Source organism: Capra hircus, chromosome 25, assembly GCF_001704415.2.
Source record: "Capra hircus breed San Clemente chromosome 25, ASM170441v1, whole genome shotgun sequence".
NCBI classification, from domain to species: domain Eukaryota; kingdom Metazoa; phylum Chordata; class Mammalia; order Artiodactyla; family Bovidae; genus Capra; species Capra hircus.
In genome coordinates, this window is record NC_030832.1 from 8,362,527 (window position 1) to 8,381,731 (window position 19,205).

The 19,205-nt window shown below is 45.9% G+C and overlaps 1 protein-coding gene across 1 annotated transcript in view; it reads right to left on the bottom strand.

The window, feature by feature from the left end:
- GRIN2A (glutamate ionotropic receptor NMDA type subunit 2A) overlaps positions 258-19,205 on the bottom strand; it is a 445,041-nt gene continuing 426,093 nt past the window's right edge. The window contains exons 13-14 of the mRNA XM_018041005.1: positions 17,448-17,686; positions 258-11,654 (exon numbers count right to left, since the gene is read on the bottom strand). Coding sequence (XP_017896494.1) covers positions 9,855-11,654; positions 17,448-17,686 — 2,039 coding nt within the window. The 3' untranslated portion in view covers positions 258-9,854. The remainder of the gene's footprint in view (positions 11,655-17,447; positions 17,687-19,205) is intronic.

Below are 19,205 nucleotides of genomic sequence, written 5' to 3' on the forward strand. Positions count from 1 at the left end.
GACTGAGTGTGGAAAGTGCACAGGAAGATGAGATCCAGGTGAAGGACAGCGGCCAAGCTTGCTGCTAAAATCCTGAAGCCAAGTCCTGGGTTCTTCTCAGTTCCACGCTCCCCTCACCACTCCTCCAATGTGCAGAGGGGCAAGTCAAACGATTTCCCATTTCTACAAACATGAACCCCGTATGAAACGTTCCCGATGCCCATGTTGCAGCAGCAACAACAAGAACAAAGACCACAACTCCATTTCTCATTTTCATATCAATTGGCAGAAATTATCTTTATTAGAAAAATGAAATTTTCCTGTATTTACATTTTTACACCATAGGACTGGGCACTTTTGTTGCCTCGGGAGTTATGTACATACCAGATTGCACACACATTTCAAACCCCATTCCTTAAAACAGTTGATAACACGTTGAACAAAAATAAAAGACATACTACAAGGAGACAACCAGAGTATCTACTTCCTCTATCATAGAAAGGTGTTAAGCAAACGTGTAATTCTGTAGCTATGCTTGGAAATATTTAATACAGTTATTAGCACTTCCTCATGCAGTGGATTAAAACATGACAGATATACACGGTTGCGGTTGGTAAGTGAACATCTTATTCCTGAACAAAGACCAGTGAGTAGATAATGCAGCTTGCTTTGGGCTCCACCAAACCAGAGATCAAGCCAGTTCTGATGTGGGTTTTCGACTGTGTTTGAATGTAGCTGTGAATGGAAACCCTCTGCATACAGACGTGTAATCCTATCCACGTTGCGTTAAAAGTGAACTCAGACACGGACCTTTCAAGCCGCTTAATTAAATTTCTTTCTTGTGGGTAATGACCAGCTTGTGTATTATTAAGTGAGTCTTAGAACACAAGTGAAAGATGGATCGTTTACCCTCTTTTTCTGTCTGAGAAGGCCATTATTTATGATGTTTATGATCTTCTTATTCAAGCCACCGATTAACTCACCTAATTCTTTCTGAATATCTAGCTTGAAATATATAGACTATACGTAAACATACACACAGACATTCTATTGTGATAAACTACATTGACTTATCCCGACTAAATAATTTGGAAAGTGTATGCTTTTAAATTTGTTTTAGCAAGGGAATGAATAAGATTAAGATTCAGAGTTAAAAACAACTGATAAAAGAAATCTTTGGGGACCCTCAGGCTTGGAAGGCATCTGAGCCATATCTAGCCATGTAATTAGTTTTTTGAGTAGTTTACTGAATTTTCTATGAAAATATTATTCTAACCTTATCTCTTATTTGAAAAAAATAAACAATTGACATTCTTTCCCAGGGAAAAAAAATTTAAGAAACATAAATGTCAGGAGTGCTGTATTCATCTTCCCAAATCCATCAAGATTTTCAAAGATGATCAACTGAAATGACCCCAAATAGTCATCTGAATCTTATTAATAAATTTCTGCCCAGGAACATTTACTTAATGGTCATGGCCCCAGAACTGTGTCTACAAACCTAATAAACTAAAGATTTTCTAAGAAAATAAAACAGGTTTAAAAAGTCAATACAGTTCATTTATTCAGATTAGCTTAACTGAGAACAGAATAATTCAATAAATCTTAGATGGCTAATGTAGAAACCTCAATCGAATTCAAAAGCTTATGACTGTTCTTCATGGAAAAGCCAACAATGTTTTTTTATATTTCTGGACCTTCACTATTTGCTCAGCTATCAATAGTCTTTGATTTGAGCCCTTTTAAAAGCTTGAAACAGCAAAATGTCAGATCAATGAGAAGCATTTAAAATGCCAAAGACAAACTTATGTTTGCTGGAGAACAATTAACCTTATTAATTTAAAAGGCAGCTGTGGTATTGGCTACGTGTTATATTAATATCCTTTTGAAGGCTCAACTTAAATCCTTCCCAAAGGTGTGAGAGAGAATTAACTGGAGGAGGTGATGACCAAGGGTTATGGCTAATGAGGAATGTTGTCAGAATTGCCGGGATGCAAACTCATTGTTTCAGGCATGTGGCATAGAAGAGGGATTTATGAGTGATGACCTTGGTTTTCTCTTGTTTGTTCCTACATACTGCTGACACCTCATTGGAGGAAGTTAATCTGAGAAATGACTCCATTTTCAACAATTTGGTTCCTGCTCCCTAGAGAGTTGTGTGCTTTGAAATACAGCCCCAGTGAAGAGATACCACTGGCCAAATTGTTCTCTTGAGTGTTCTAGTTTACGCAAAGCTCAGCATCCCTGGGAGAATGTTGTCATGCATTTGTAGACGCAACAACAGGATCTCAAATAACTATTAAGTAACAATAACCTTTCTGTCTTTAGAGACTTTTTACTGCCAACTTGAAATACGTAAAGGGCTAGAGAATTTCTCAGGGACTAGGACACCCTCAAGGTCAAGGTCATTTACCCTTGGGTTAATTGACCCTCTAGAGGGACGGGGTCACAGAATCCCCCAGATAGACCTTCAAACCACTCAGTTTGCTTTTCTATAGAATGGTTCTACTGTGCCCCACCTCGCAGTGAATATAAATGCCAGGAGAGAGGGGTATGGCTTAGAACATGGGAGAGGGGGTTCAAGAAAGGCTTCATGGGTCATTGCCTGCACAATGCATTATGCCCTACATCTTTTCAGACTCCTAGAAAGCCTGGTGGGAATATTCTGGTGCGACATTCTTTAATGAGACAAACCAAACAAGCATTGCAGTGGTTCAACAGTTATCTTAAAGTCAGTGACCAGGGGAATAAAATCTTAATAGCTGGCCCTCAGCCATACTGATTACCAAAGCTCCTGGTCATTTATGCACAAACTCTATTTCTTATTCCCTGTCACACCTCCAAACTCTGTTCTGTCTGCTTGGCAAAGACAATCAACAGAAGGGACAGTCATTTGCAAGCAGTATCCTCTTTCTGAAAATGGGCCGCCATGCGTAGGAAGGCTTTAATGGGGCTACAAGGCAGTGTGTGTGTGTGTGTGTGTGTGTGTGTGTGTGTGCGCGCGCACACGTGCAGGCATGTGTGCCTGCACACATGTGAGAGCATATTATTTGCATATGTTAATGGAATTATCCCTGATGTCTACTAGGAAAAAGAAGAGATATTAGGAAGGGGATATTTAATATTAGGCACATGCTAAGTAGAGAAAATAACTCCCCAGGAACCAAAAAGTAAGTGCTGAGTGCAAGCATACAGGGGAGAGACAGATAGCATTCAAGTCTCAGGAGGGGCCAGTGAACAGAGGTGGGATCCTGGGCCTTCTCAACACATCCCAAAACAGACACTCATCACCTTCCTCACCACAGAGGCGGAAACTCAAGACAGAGCCCCGGGGACCTCAAAACAACACATCTCTTTTCCAGACTTCTATTCTGACCCCCTCCCCCGGAGGAGATCAGGCACTTCAAGACTATGCCTAATAAAACACGATTATTAGCAGATTCTGTGGCTGAATGAGGCTGAAACCAACCTGCATCCGTTTTCTTATCTGTAAAAGGAGAGCAATCCTACTTAACATCCCCAGGCTATTTTGAGGATCGCATTCTAGGACGTACCCAGAATACAGTCTACACGCAATGTAGATACATTTTGATATTTCCAAATTCAGGTGCTGAACCAAGGCACGTTCTCGGGATGAACGGAGACCCCCGTGTTTCAGAAATGCACAGGATAGGATGGACAGAGAAAAAAATAAGCCCCTTCTCCACCCCACCATCTTTCTGAAATACACCTTAATTCCTTTTGCTGTCTCATCGTCCCCTTTTCTTTCCAGGCACCTGACGCGTTCTTTTTGGCTAGCCACAACACAGAGGCACTTGGGACTCCACAGGAATTCTCTCTACTTTCCTCCCTGATACATTTCTTACCCTGAACTATCCAAAGTACTCTTCACAAGTCAAAAACCAAACCAAACACAAAAGCTTTCAGGAAATAGTCTTTTTACATCATGGTCTATTTCCCAATCCTTTGAGGATATTCCCCCCCCCCCAACCTTTTCTTAAAGCACATGTCATAAAGCCGAGGTGGAAGGAGGCGTGATGCGGCAAGGTCTGGAGAACTGAGAGGACCCAGATCCAAGCCTGCCTGTGCAAAACCAGAGAAGGGCGAGTCTGTTTACCTGATCAATGCTCCTAGGTGTCCTGAGTGCCATCATGGACGGGTATCTCCAGGAACAACTATATTCGCTAAAGGTACTTGGAAATAAGTCTAGGGAAGGGATTACCTGTTTTGTTTGATCAAGGAATCACATACATTTTTATCTCCTGATGAAAACGTCATCATTTCGTTTCTTCATCTGGTCTGTCTTTTGTCCTAGGGCACTGAAGTTCTAGAGGGTGCTTATGGGAAGAGACTGGACTTCCTATTCCCTCCGCCTCTCCTCCATCCCAAATTGGCCCTAAAAGGAGAGTGGATACTTAGTCAGCTTCCCTCAGCTAATCAAGGTCCTTTGTTCATCCTTGGCTAACGAGAAATGTAACAATATAACCTCAACGATTTCTGCCAATTTTCATCTTTGGTTTGAGATTTTAAACTTTATCCCGTTATCCACTCTTCCCAGGGAATAAGTCCCTGGAAAGAGGTTTCTCTTCTCCGGGACTCTGAGGCAAGGGGTTTTGGGGGAGCTTAAAGGAAAACCAAATTCAAAGAAGGGTGCATGGGTCTGTATAAGGCAAGAGACAAAGACAGCCAGGTCAGCTCTGTGAGGTTTTCTGGCACTGATCCTAGAGGTGTTCAGGGGAACACTCTTGAGAGAAACCTAGGGATGAGATAGCCTGGAAAGGGGAACCAAGCTAGGACTTGGACCAGGACGTCTTGGATTCTAGACCTGACTCTGACCCTGTCAACTTGACAGTCTCAAACAGATGACTGCTGCCCCTTTGCAGCTTCATTTTCTCTTAATTTTCCCATCTCCTTTCTCCTTGCCCCAGAACTTGGTGTAGTTCCATAAGTTCTGTTTTTTTAAGACCCCTGTGGGCAGACTCTGTTAGCTGATACTATACTGAGTATTTACGGGCACGGGAAGAGTGTGGGTGGGCAAACAGGAAACGCGCCCTTCAGTGGGTTTGCAGAAATCAAGTGCATGTCTGTATCAGCACTGTCTTCTAGAGTAACAGTGAACAGACTACATCCCGCACCCCTAACCCCAGATATTTTTTTATATAAGAGGCCAAGAACTCCAATACACTAATGCCACTTGGTTTCTGTTATCCTCCCTAGAACTGAGATTATTAAAAAAAAAAAAATAGTGCCCTCTTTACAGAAATATCATCCCATCAATAACCAGAATGGGTTTTCCATGTGTTAATATCCTTATCATCATTTAAATTTTAACATAAACTTTACATTATATACAACTTTATTTGGATAATACACGTACGTGTAAATTGTAGAAAACAAGCATGTATATTATATACATGTGTACCCGAGCATTGATATTCACAGGATAAGTGTATTTGGACATCTCCGATCTCCATCAAGGGCCAAGCTGACCTCATCTGATACAATTAGACAGGAACATACAACAATGTAAAGGGGTTGAATGCGAAAGGGCAGCTGCATACTGGGGGAACTTTTCAAGTCAAAACTCCAGGTAACCTTTCATTAAACACTTCCGACACTGTTTACCAAGAGACGATGGGGTATCTGCAAAGGTCTTATTTTGTCTCAAGGGAAAATAAACACTGCTTTTGGAATGCAAATTGCCTTGAACTCATATTAAATACCAACCACTGAGTTTAGCTTTCACCTATTAAGTTTGGGGAGTTTTTTGTTGTTGTTGGTTTTCCCCTTGAAGTCCAATTATGTCTGTTCTAGCTGCGCTTCATACCAGCAGGCACCATTTCAGCAATTCATGTTCCCCTTTGAAGAATTCATAAACAACAGCTCTACACAAAGAAACAGTATAGGGTTTGCATAAAGTTAACGAATATATTCAGCTCTTCTGAAAGATATTTAGGTTTCTCAACTTAGTATTTATTTAGGTCTTAAACCCTGCAAAGGATTTCAGTGCAAGGTATTGATTTATATGACAACTGATTATTAAGGCTAGACGTTTTTAGGTTTAAAGGAGATAAATTTTTAATCACCATTTAATTAACACCAACTTTTTGTTTTATTTTTCATTAGCAATTCCATTTGCAAAGAATTCGGGGCATTCGTCATTTCCTGAGAAAGATGCAGAATATTAAATACACATCAGTGGTAGACATATCAAATAGAATAAACAATGTATGAATGCACGACTGCCGTGAGTCTTTGACTAATTAACTGCCTTGGCTGGAGTCCCATTTAAGTGAAACTATTTCATTTGTAAACAAGGTGTAATTTTATTTTTTCTCCCCTGAAAATAAGTGTGAATTGATTTGACTGAGTTTGCTGCAAAGGATGAATTTTAATGCTTTTGTCGGGAAACCTAAGTACAAACACTTCTCAGGCACCTTAACCAAACAGGGAAGAGAAAACCAGGTACAGGCCATGAGACAGTGCTGACTAAAAGAACACAATGCGATTTGCAAAGGACACAAGCGTAATGAGTAGGACGATTGTAATCCCACGCCTCTCCTGGAAGCCTCACTGGCAGAAAAGCAGACTCATTGACATCTCACCCTTCAGAGCACTAAAACCTGGGATGGCCTAGGAACCTGCAGATGTAAGGATAATGGAAACAATTTTCCAGAAACCCAAAGGCTGCCCAGAGTGGACCCTGCATCCCAGAAGACTCTCCTCTTACACAGAACATTTTAAGTTGGTTGCACATATGCACTATAACCTATCTGGGTCCTTCTCAAGCGGAGAAAACCATTAAGAGTTAATTAGCATAACAACGGACACCGGCTCCGACTTCGAGTCCGATGAAACTCAGGCACGCCTTTGAGGTCAGAGATCCTGGATCCTCGGCATCAACAAATCAAAGTTCTCAGAGTTGAGATGTGTCTGAGGAATCTTCTGTAATGAACCCGTCGTTCAGGGCATTCCCTGTAATTCTTATCACCTCCTGTCCTGAAGGTGTGATTTACCTCTGGATGTTATACTCCTGCTACTCTTTCCCCAAAGAACTGAAAGACTTGGATGGCCTTCTAATAGCCTGACATCACTATCTTTCAACTGGAAAATGACCATCAATCAATGTCGGTTGTCTTATGTTTGGGATCATCACTATTCGGTGTCAGTGAATCTATGGAGAAAGGAAATGATGTATTTACTACATAGCATCCAACTCTAGCTATTTCTTTTTTAAAAAAACCCTTTCGCTATTAGAGGAAGGGTATAGTTTTTCCTCTTTTCGGGGCTACATTGCTGTTGATTCTTCCCAAAGCCATATATTTAGTTTCTATACCCAGAGAGGTATGGGGTTAACAGCAGAGCTAATGTTGTTATTAGAAGAAGGCTTTTTGATCTATGAGGTCATTCCAAGTGTAATTCTCACTCTCCCTGGAGATATCTGCCACCTTTGGCAGCTCTTTGGTTTTGAGGAGACACTGGAGAAAGACAGATAGCCTCTTTAGATTGGTGATATACCATGGCTATCTTCTGGGAGACTTCAGTTCATTTTGTGTCAAGACATGACACTCTTGTGAGGAAATGGAGGTGATCCTGGCTGGGGGCGTGCAGGTCTGGAAAGCAGTGGAAGGGCAAAGACAGAACATGGTGAAAGAGGAAACGATCACAGGTGTGCATGACAGTAGAGATTGGAGGGCTCTTCCGGGTTCTTTAATCTAGGCTTCTCCCTTGCTGGAGAAGCAAAGGTGCAACATTCAAGCAATGAAATGCAACATTCAAGTGCGCTCATCTTCGGTACCTTGTCAGCCCCTTCTGCCTGTCCACCTCAAAGACTTTCACTGGCTCCCTCTGCCTCTCTCCCACTGACCCTGAACTTCTCAGCAACCACTTTGCATCATTATAGGACTATGGTAGATCAGGTGTCCTAACTCAAAGATGGAGACATACAATGAGTCCTCAAGCTCTAAGAGAATTATTCCCGGCACCTGCCCACTCACAGGAAATCACTGCCTACAAGACAGAACAGGACAGGACTCTAAGACGCAGGTTAACTTTTCAAGCTGTCATTCTGCCCCCTCCTCCAAGAGCCCAGGGCAAAATGCAGGAGGAAGCCGGGGAATGGTCCAGCTAGTTTGCATTAGCCTAGGGCTTCTGTAACAGGACACCAACACAGATCCAGGGACTATGCAAATCAGGTGGCTACTTAGCCCAAACATCTTAGGCATATTCATGTATTTAAAACACGCTAATTACTAGATTAGAACTGTATAAAATATGTAATGAATGTTGTTTGTAGTTTTTATCGTGTTTAATAGTGTTTAATTTTTAAACTAGAAAATTCTGTTTTGGTGAAGTGTCGCAATATAACAACTTGCTTGTTATTTGCAGGGGCACACTGAATGTACAGGGTGCTGTGCTGAGAGCTTCTCCTGTGTCAAGATTCCCCAGCCTCACCCCACGGTGGACAAAAATGAATATCATTTCCTATCATTTTTGCAGAGGTTTGAGGCGAGTGAGAAGGGAATGATGGAAGTGACTCGGAAATGACAAATGCCTCGAGGAATTTTGCGAGTTCTGTTGGTGCTGGTGAGGCAGTTGGCTTTCAACAGAGCAGCTATTTCAGAAGAGAGGAATCACTCGTCCCACTAAAGATTATCCACAATTGGGAGGATGCTCAGGGTAGATACATGAGTGTCTCTCCTGTTTTGAAGGCTGTTGATTTAAGGAGGCTGGAGCGGGGACGCGTGTCCTGCCAAATTTCAGAACAGGTTAAGGAAGATCGCCCTACAGCCACACTGGCCTTTAGCAAGACAGATGGCATTTTACTTCTTAGAGATCACGGCACACATGTGGCTGCTGGCACGTGCCCCCACATTCACCATGCTGGGAACAGCAACGCACAATTAAATGCCATTTGGGGGACTGAATGAGTGAAGGTTCCTGGAGGGAGGAGGAGAGTAACAGATACTATACAACCCTGAGTCATCACCAGAGGAGGGGGAAATGCAAACTTACGTACACAGGAGTCTTCGGGATCAACTACAAGGGCCGCTGCATCATAGATGGAAGATCCACACTTACGGTACCGAAGACACATGTGTGTGAGTCTGTGCAGCTCTGAGCAAGACCACCGAAGCCAAGGGTGAGAGAGTGTCTGTGAAATACACAAATGGACATCCAAAGAGACTCGTCGCTCTCTGCCTGAGGGTCCTCCTGGGCCTTTTACTCCATGTGTCTTGGAAATGGACTACAAGGAAGCTAGTAGAGTGAACCATGAACACGCGGGTTTGCTATACTTTGGGGGAGCCTGGAGTTCTGGGGTTGGGCCAGGGCCATCACGGGAGGCAGAGCACTAAAGCCGAACCCCTTAAAAAGCCAAACTTCCTAATCTCCGGCACACTCTGTCTCACTACAGTGCGGATGCATTCTTGTTTTATTTTGTGACAGGTTTACATGCATACCATATTGCTTATTCTGTATCAGAGGAACTGTGAGGCATTTCTGATGAGGAAATTACAGGGTGGGCTGGTCTTAATGGAATTTGGAATATAGGAAATCGTCACATGACCAGTGGCATCCGATGCGTCGTTATTGCGACATACCTGGAGGGCATGTCCAGGAGACTTGTCCTGGTGTGGATTGGTTTTTGGTTAAGAACTCACCTATCTGGGCTCTGGTGTGCTCGGCACACACCTCACAAGATTCCTTGAGTGGAAGACTACGGCTTGGAGCCATGTGCAAAAGAACCAACTGAAAAATACCTTCCTAAATCCTCTTCCTCTGGTCAGGGCACTATTGGGGCATCCACCATTTACCCATCCAGACATTGGCCATTAGGTATATTTCCCTATAGATATAAACATTAATGGAAGGTTTTAAACATCAGATTCAATACTAGGCATTTTCTTGTACACACGTCTATTGCTGCAGGAGTTTAAAACCCTGGGGGCAGAGTACATATTATTCTTATTTGCAGCATAAGGCATAACATGCTCTGAAATATACACGTCGCTATGGCCTCTACTGTCCCTGGAACAGTATGACGCTGTCGACCTCAAGGACGAGCGGAGATAGCCGTCGTTCGCAGCCTGAGACGGCAGCGAGTGTTTGTAAGGGTCCGAGGGGCACCTGCCGATCACTAAGCGTTGGTCATCCCCGTAGGAGCGGAGGAAAGGGTTCTCGGAGGTGTGGTCCGGCAAGAGGGACTTGCTCCGCTTGCCGACCTCCAGGCCCTGGGGGAAAAGGGAACCCTTGTTCCCTGCGAGTTTGCTGGAGGGGACGCTAAAGAGACTCCCGTACAGGTTTCCCTCCAGGAGCCGTTCACGGTCCTTGAGGCTGATGCTCCGGGAGGGCCTGCTAGGGTCCACCTCCCTGGGTTTGTCGAGGATGTTATCATAGGAGTGCTGCCGGCTGATCCTCAGCTTGTTCTTTTGGAGTTGGAGGGCGCTGTTCGGGGCCCAGTCCTGCTGGTAGACCTCCTCCTGCGGGGCGGGGTTCCCCGTCTCCTGAAGCATCTGGTCCTCGTCGATGTCGTAGAGGTTCCCCATCCGTAGGCAGGCGTCGCACTTGAAGGGGGAGCGCACGGTGAAGTGGCCCGCGTAGGTGGGCAGGTTGGACAGGCAGCTCCGGCAGTGCGTGGAGTTCTGGCGGTACCGGTCGCTGCCCTCGCTGTGCGGGGAGCTCTTGTCTTTGAGGCTGAAGTGCTTGGAGTAGAGTTTGTACGGCTCATTGTTGGGGAGCACGTCCTCATCATGCAGGGCGTTCCGGTTGAGGGGCAGCGTGGAATCCCCCTTGCGGAAGCTCTCGCTGCGCTCCTGGTAGGTGTCGGAGAAGTCCACGTTCTCTGGGAGGGCCATGCTTTCCGCGAACGAGGGCGGGTCGAGGTGGAAACTGGGCTCCTTCTCGCCATCGATGGTGTAGATCTTGTCCCTGGGGGAGCTCGCTTTGGTTTTCAGGTAGGAGCGCTCTGCCTCGCTGCAGTCCTTGGGGTACTTGGAGGCCATGGTCCTCTTGAAGTTGTCCTTGGCCTTGTGGTTCTTATTATTGTCTGGCTCCCGGTGGCACGCGGCCCGGCTCGACGTTTCAGAGACATCTGAGTGGGCCACCTCTTCAGGAAGGTACCGAGGACTCTTCAGGGAGTGGGTCCGGTTCTCCACGGGCCCCTCATCCCTCTGGGAGATGGGGTTCTGGGTCAGGGAGTCTTGGCGGAGTGACTCCATTGATTTCTTCCAAAGCTGCCGGGGCCGGGAATTCCCTTTGGACTCCGTGCTGACGGCCACCTCCACTGTGTTGGGGTTGGACTCATTGAGAGTCAGAGGATGCTGGCCCTGGAACACATAGTTGTTGAGGTTATCCTTGTGCCTGTTGGCCACGAAGGTCTGGAGTTCATTCATGTTGTCCCCGAAGATGCTGTCTTTCCCCTGGAAGGACCGGTTGTCTGAGTAGACCAGGTTGCCCTTATCGGAAACCATGTCCATGATGAGGGAGCCTCGTTGGATGAAGTCCGCAGCTCTCTTGGGGGAATCCATCCTCGAGGAGTTCATGTTGGACAAGTTGGAGATGTTTTTGGCGGACCGAAGGAGTTTTAACATGTTGCTCTGGGATCCAGTCAGGTTGAAGTCTGGAGACTTCTTCTTTTCTTCAATGTGCACTCCGTGGATGCAGCTGTAGATGCCCTGCGGGGAGGAATGGAGAACACCGTTAGCAGCATTGGGGGCACGAAACCGTGTCTCACCTGAACTCTGTCTGCAAAGGAGAGACATAGGTGCCCTGGAGAAACAGCGAAATGCAATCTGAATCCTGATAATGTTCTCAAGTGTATGAGACCAGTGGCAGAGCATCAGACTTCCCTTGCCTCTCTCGTTTGATTATGATTTACTTAGATTATCGAGATTATCTGACACTTTTGCCAATAGTCATACATGGAATTTGAGGAAAAAATATCCTCTAATCCTCATACAACTGGGCTTCCCAGGTGGTGCAGTAGTAAGAATCTGCCTGCAATGCAGGAGATGTAGGTTTGATTCCTGGGTTGGGAAGATCCCCCGGAGTAGGAAATGGCAACCCACTCCAGTGTTCTTGACTGAGAAATCCCACGGACAGAAGAGTCTGGGGGGCTAGAATCCATGGGGTCACAAAGAGTCAGACGTGACTTAGCCACTGAACACCAACAACCTAAACGGAACAATCAGGTCCAGGCTTTAGGGTCTGACCTGGTTCTCCCAAGACTGACAGGGGTCTGGCCCAAGAAGGGGGTTGTGAAAGGGAAGCGGAAGCTGCTGCCGACTCTGGGGTAAACTGGTGGGAAGGATGTGTGAGAAGTGCGGACGCGGGTGACAGAGGCCCCACTGATCCCCACGGCAGGGACGCTCAGAACCCGTAGGGATGCTCGTGTAACTGTGGCAGCCACCACTGTTTGCCCTCCTGCATCTTTCTGGTTTTCTAGAGACAGTCTCCACTGCGTCAAGGAAGAGTAAACAGCAAGGCCTACAGCTGTGCGTTTGAGCCTCTCTTCCTCTGACCTCTCCACCCCAGGCTGCAGGATGAAGACTGCCCAAGACGAGGCGACGGCCCTTCCCACCTTCCTGCAGCCTGTCCTCTCGTCTCCTTCTCTAGGCCCTGAGTGGTCTCTTTCCCTGCCAGGAGGCAGCGTCTCCTTTTTGTTTCTGAGGCTGCAGGATGTCAAAATGTACAAACGTGTATTTCACATAGAGCAGGGCTTTTGAATCTTGTATGCTAACTTAAGCTTTCCCTGACCAATTCGGTGATGTAATAGTCTCATAAGCTAACCTAGAGGGACTCGGCTATATTGGGTGAAAATCAGTGTGTCTCCTACATGTCTGAATCAGCCAAGATCAGAGCCTTTTCTTCCTGTTGTTAGCACTGTGAGAACATTAGCTTTTACATGTTTTTCTAACTTTGCAATTTTATTTTAATGAGCTTCTGTCTTCCTTTTAGAGATTTTGAGAACTCGCCTCCAACCTCCCCCATCAGAGTGGTGTGCTCCCGCCTGTCGAGATGAGCTCGTTGTCTCTGTATTTGCAAGAGGCTCTCAGAAGTGGCTGGGGAGCTGAGCTATGTTTCAAGAGCCGGGAGGATGGCAGCTGACTGCTTTTTCTCATCCCTGGTTTCCCCTGGGGCTCACTGGACACAGCTAAGGCAGTTCCTAGGTGCAGATCTGCCTGGCAAAGCCTCAGGAAGGAGTCATCATAATGGGGGCCTGTACCCCAGGTTGGGTTGGTGGGGGTTCTCCAACTGAGCTGATCCATCCTCCAGATGGGCTGATGGGGAGGTGGGAGTGTGTATTACAGAAGGGTGGGAAGAGTCAGAGGCCAGAAGCCCACTGGAAACGAGCCCCAGCATCATCTGTTATTAGCTCTGGGACCTTGGCTAAGTCACTACATCTTTTTGAGCCTCAAGTCCCACATCTGTAAAATGGGAATCATACTCTTTAAGGTTTATATCAGGGCAAGATCTGACAATGCAAGCAGAGCACCTCACGTGGATGGGGCTCTGTGAATGCAAGTGAGTGAGTGCTCCATCATCCCCATTGTGCCCCTCCTGCTTGTCACCCCTCCCCTCTGTCCTCTCACACAGTGGCCCTATGATCAGAGCCGTAGGAAATGGGTGCTACCCTTTACTACTGCACATTAGCTCTGGAAAGTCATCGTGGCTTTCTGATTCCATATGCTGCCCAAACCCGACCTTGGAAGGCAGATCCCTGGGCTGGGGTTTCTTTCTTCCCTGCAGAGGTCTCCCTTTCCTCCTCTCTAGTATTCACAGTCTCCAGCTACCTTTTATGGCTTGTGTAAGTGATATTGCCCTCTTGGCCCACGATGGGTTCAGATGAACGGAGCACTGGAGGCTCAACATGCTGTTCCAGACAACTGGCTCTGTCCATCCTCCAACTCCCAGAGGACCCTGACCACTCAGAACATTCTCAGTGGGGCCTGAGCACGACTGTCCTCCTTGGTTCCTTGGCACCCGGGCCTGATGCCTAAAGTTTCTGGTATCCTCTGCTTATTTGTGTCCCCCTAGCCTTCCAATTCATGTATTGAGATCCCAGCTCCCAAAGGTGATGTATTAATAGTAGGTGGGTGCTTAGGTCATGAGGTCCAAGGTGGGGCCTTTGGCAGGGGCACTTCTTATAAAAGAGACTCACAGAGCCCCTTCATTCCCTCAGCACAAGGGGACATCTGCAACATGGAAGAGGGCCCTCACCCCCCCATGCTGACACACTGATCTTGGATTTCCAGCTTCCAGAACTGTGAGTGTCATGTTTTTGTTGTTGATGAAGCACTGAGCATGTGGTAATTTGTTAGAGCAGCCGGAAGGGCCCAAGATGATTGTTGTTATTTGCTAAGCTGTGCCTGATTCTTTTGCGACCCCATGAACTGTAGCCGCATGAGGCTCCTCTGTCCATGGAATTCTCCAGGCAAGAATGCTACAGTGGGTTGCCATTTCCTCCTCCAGAGCATCTTCCCGACCCAGGGATCAAACCTACATCTCCTGCACCTCCTGCATTGGCAGATGGATTCTTTACCACTGAGCCACCTGGGAAGCCCCGGCTAAGACTGTTTATCACTTCTATTCTGTCGTCCCCACTGCAGGTCAGCCAGAAGCTGCCTCAGGCTCTCCTCTGAGCTCTCTGGAAGGACGTCATGGTTTCCACCTCCTTTGTCTCTGGCTTTGCTATGTTTCCCATTCCTCACATCTCAGGAGACAACCAAAGTGGTTCTCTTTCCTGATGACAGTGAAATTTTTTTTTTTAATATAATGAAAGGGACAGTGTCTTGGAGAGGAAACAAAAGTTAAAGGCATCCCGCAGAAGAGAGGATGTCTTTTTTGTAAGTCATAATGGACAAAAGTCACAGCTATGGGAGAAGCTTGGTTCTAATGTAAAATAAATGACCCTCTGAGTTCTGGCCTCTGCCCTTGGCCATTGCAAAAGGGCAGGCATCTCAGGTTTGTGTCCCGTGGGACATGGGGTCCCCTCTCCACGAGGGAGAGGGAGATGGAAGTTCAGGTCCTGGCTTGTCAAGGACACAACACAGCAATGCTGCACTGAGTTCCCCCTTTGTGCCTGTCCCTCAAGAGGCTTGGAACAGGAGGAGTGAGGGGTTTAGTTCATTTCTCAGAATAACAGTCCTCACTTGGCTTCCTTAATGGTATCTCGGACAGAAGGAGCGCTCTTTCAAAAACAAGCAGGATTTACAAGTAAAGGCAATTGTGTGCATTCGCTCATGGCAATCCCAGAATCATTTAGATATGGAAAGCCTTCAGTAATTGGCAGAGAGAATTAGCTTAAAGTTGGCTTAATACCTAGCTACATGCATGCACATTGTTATTTTTAAACAATCTGTGTGTTTAGATGCCATCAAGCTAATTAGGAAATATGTATTTGCATAGAACTCAAGTTTAGTTGCCACTGAATGGAGAAAATAAATCCTCCTGACTCAGCCTGTGTGTACCTTCTGGATCTCTTAAAACCACCAAACCCCAAGAACACAGAAATTCCTCTTTAACTGATTATTTTGTTTTCCCAATAAACATTAGCATCTAAAGCTAGATGCTTCTAACTACATATTTTTCACCATGTTTCAAATCTTAATTTGTCCAATTCTTTCAGAGTAAAACAAATTCCAAGGCGAGTAAATGGGAGAAATAGACAGATAAATAGATGGATGCATAAATGAATGAATGGATGGATAGATGGGTGGATGGATGGATAGATAGATGACATTGATTATCAGATAGATAGATAATATTATACCGCATTGGAAGATCAGTGAGCAATATGTATGTATGTAAAGTGAAAGTGTTTGCGTCAGTTGCGTCTAACTCTACGACACCATGGAAGTAACCCACCAGGCTCCTCTGTCCATGGCATTCTCCAGGCAAGAATACTGGAGTGGACTGCCATTTCCTTCTCCCGGGGATCTTCCTGACCCAAGAATTGAACCTGGGTCTCCTACATGGCAGGCAGGTTCTTTACCATCTGAACCACCAGGGAAGCCCCTATCCTGTGCTGGAAGATCAGTAAACGATATATGTATATGCTTTTATCTGAGGCAAGTAAGCGGCTAGCTTGTGTTGAACAGGTAAACGTCGTTCAGTTGTGTGCATATATATGTGTGTAGTATGATTTGCATCAAATCTCTTAGTTTGCTTGTATTTGATGTCTATTGCTTGGGCAAGATTGTGGGCTCAGGCTGTTACTACACCACCTAGAGTCAGATCCTGGCTCCAGCAAGGCTGAGCGGTGTTGGGTAATTCCTCTAACCTTATAACTGTGAGTTTCCCCAACTCTAGGACCATAGAAGTGGTTTGTCGGTTAAATGAGATGAAGAGTATACAGTCCTTCCCTGGTGCCTGGGAAATAAATGTGTCCCCCAGATAGAAGCACTTTCCACGACTGTCATTGTGATGAATGCATCTCACCATGCGTACCTGTGTATGGCCACACGCACGTGCCATGCTGTGCCACACGAAAGGAGACTTCTGCGGCTTTCATGTGAGTGCACTGACTATGGTGTGCATACTCTGTGCTGCTGTTTATGTCGGGCTGAACACATATTTTGTTTTCTGTTTGAAGTGTGTGTGTTTTCTTGTGGTCCTTCAAGCCTCTGTTTCATTTCAGGCTCTGTTGCATCACACATGTTCCTGTGGCTTGTTATCTGTGTATACACATGGTGTTGCATCGTGATTCTGTTTGGTCACATGTGATCTCTTTGAAGGCATGCAAACGTTGTAACATGCTGCACAGGAATTTTAATAATGTCCTAGAGCATATCCGGGTGCTCGTCAGGGAGGCCGCAGACTGGCTGTGCTTAGCCCATGTGTTTTGGTGTTTTCTCTAGTTTTCAATGGAATTAGTTACTAGCATTTAAAAACTGAGGGACATCCCTGGCCGTCCAGTGGTAAAGATTCCTCCCTTCTGTTGCAGGGGGTGCGGGTTTGATCCCTGGTTGGGGAAATAAGAGCCTGCCTGGCTCACAGCACAACCAAAAAATTTTAAATAAAAATTGAAAGTTTTCCTGTATAATCAGATGGCCATTTTCTCCTATCAAAACTGAAAATTGGCCTTGCCTTCCGCTAAGAACCATCCTCAGCAAGAGCAGAGAATGATCATCTCCTTTGGGTTTGACACACTGTCATATTTTACCACGGTCTCCATTGCTCTCTCTCCTTGATACCCAGGCTCAGCTGCTATTTTTCATTCCATTTGTGCTATTTTTCTCAGGCCCAGCCTGCCTTATTCATTCACCTTCCATTTCTGGCTTGTACGGTCGTCTGGCTCATGAACACAGAATCCAGTGCCCTTTCCACACATCCAAGAAGGGTTGGTGAGTGAGGGGAGGGTGTGCAGACCCCCACCCCCTGCCCAGGGGTCCCAAAGCACTCTGGGAGCCCCCGTGCTTTTCTGGACCTGCCTGCTGCAGAGAGAAGAAGCCGTCAGGGATACTGACCCTGCTGATGGAGAAGAGCAGGCCCGGCCGGTCGGAGCAGACGCCCGTGAAGCAGAAGCGCAGCTTCCAGTAGAAGAGATGCTCCCAGATGAAGGTGATGAGGCTGAGCGCCATGGCGGCTGCCAGCATGTAGAACACGCCTGCCATGTTGTCGATGTCCAGCTGGCTGCTCATCACCTCATTCTTCTCGTTGTGGCAGATCCCTGTGAGCCACAGCGTCTCCAGCTCCTCCATCTCCCCTGGACGGAAGACAAGAGCCACAGGCAGTGAGGAGCAGGGCCCGCGCTGCGGGGCAGACACCCCTGTGCTTGGGGCGGACAGGTGTGACTTAGAGCTGCACAACCGCAGGGGGGGTACTGAGCTCTGCATTCCCTTCCTGGTCAGCTGAAGATAATGATGGCAACGCCTACGAAACATGGTTGCAGGAGGAGGAACTGAGATCCTGTCTAGAGAGAATTTGGCGTAGTCCCTGAATCTCTCTCTCTCTTTTTGGTCATTATTATAGTGTTCTTCCCACCCTGCTTTAGGCTTCCCTGGTGGCTCAGACAGTAAAGAATCCACCTGTAATGCAGGAAACCTGGGTTCAATCCCTGGATTGGGAAGACCCCCTGGAGGAGGGCATGGCAACCCACTCCAGTATTCTTGCCTGGAGAATCCCATGTACCGAGGAGACTGGTGGGCTACAGTCCATGGGGTTGCAAAGAGTCAGACACGACTGAGTGACTAAGCACACAGCACCCAGCTTTTCTGTATCCCCACCCCCCACATCCACCCAAGCCTAGAACAGGACATGGGATAAGCTGACAGTAGGTGGCAGTGGGAAGACTTGCATTCTTGTTATGACTCCATCACTGACTAGCTGTGTTACCTCAGAGCCACAGTGATCCTGTCCGTGAAATGGGTAGAATAATAGTGCATACTCCCTCCGGTTCTAGAGACGATCAAAGGAGCTCACATATGCAAAATTCTTAAATGTACTGCCTGGCTCATGGTAAGTACTCCTAAATAGTAGCCTGCAAGGGTTGTTGTCCAGGAAGCACCCAGCACAGAGCCTGGTACACGTTTGTACAGGAAGTATACACTAGTCATTTCTTTGTTTAGAGCATCAAAGATTATTCCAAAAAGTCACCTCAAGCAATGCACTTAGGGCACAGAGTGTTCCTTGCAAAGAAACAACTCAATCGCTTCTAAATGGCCCCTTGCAAACTAAATACTTCCCCAGGCAGGCAACTAAAGAAGCAGGTGGGGTTTTCAATGGGGAAAAAAAAAAAAAGCATTATTTTGTCTCTCTTTTATGTGTATTTTATCCAGTTGCCATTTAGGAGGAAATTCTCTGGTCTAAATGTCTAGTAATTATACTAACTGTCTAGCAATTCACTAAACCATGGTGCTTAGACTATGATTCAGGCCTTTAAAAGTTATCCTTCAAAAGCAGTGAAAATCGAAAAAGATGCCTAGAATGTTAAGTGAAGTGTACGACTAATATTGTATATACATGTGATCTCTAAGATATAAAAGATACAAGTATAGGATTAAGAAATACACATGACTGTGTATAAAATAGGTCCACAACAAGGATATATTGTACAGCACAGGGGAACGTTGCCATTATTTTGTAATAACTTTAAGTGGAGTATAATCTATAAAAACATTGAATCGCTATTTGCGCATTTTAATATAACATTGTAAGTCAACTATACTTCAGTAAAAAAAACACTTGCAGAGAAAAAGAAATGCTCAAAATGTCTGATTTTCTTT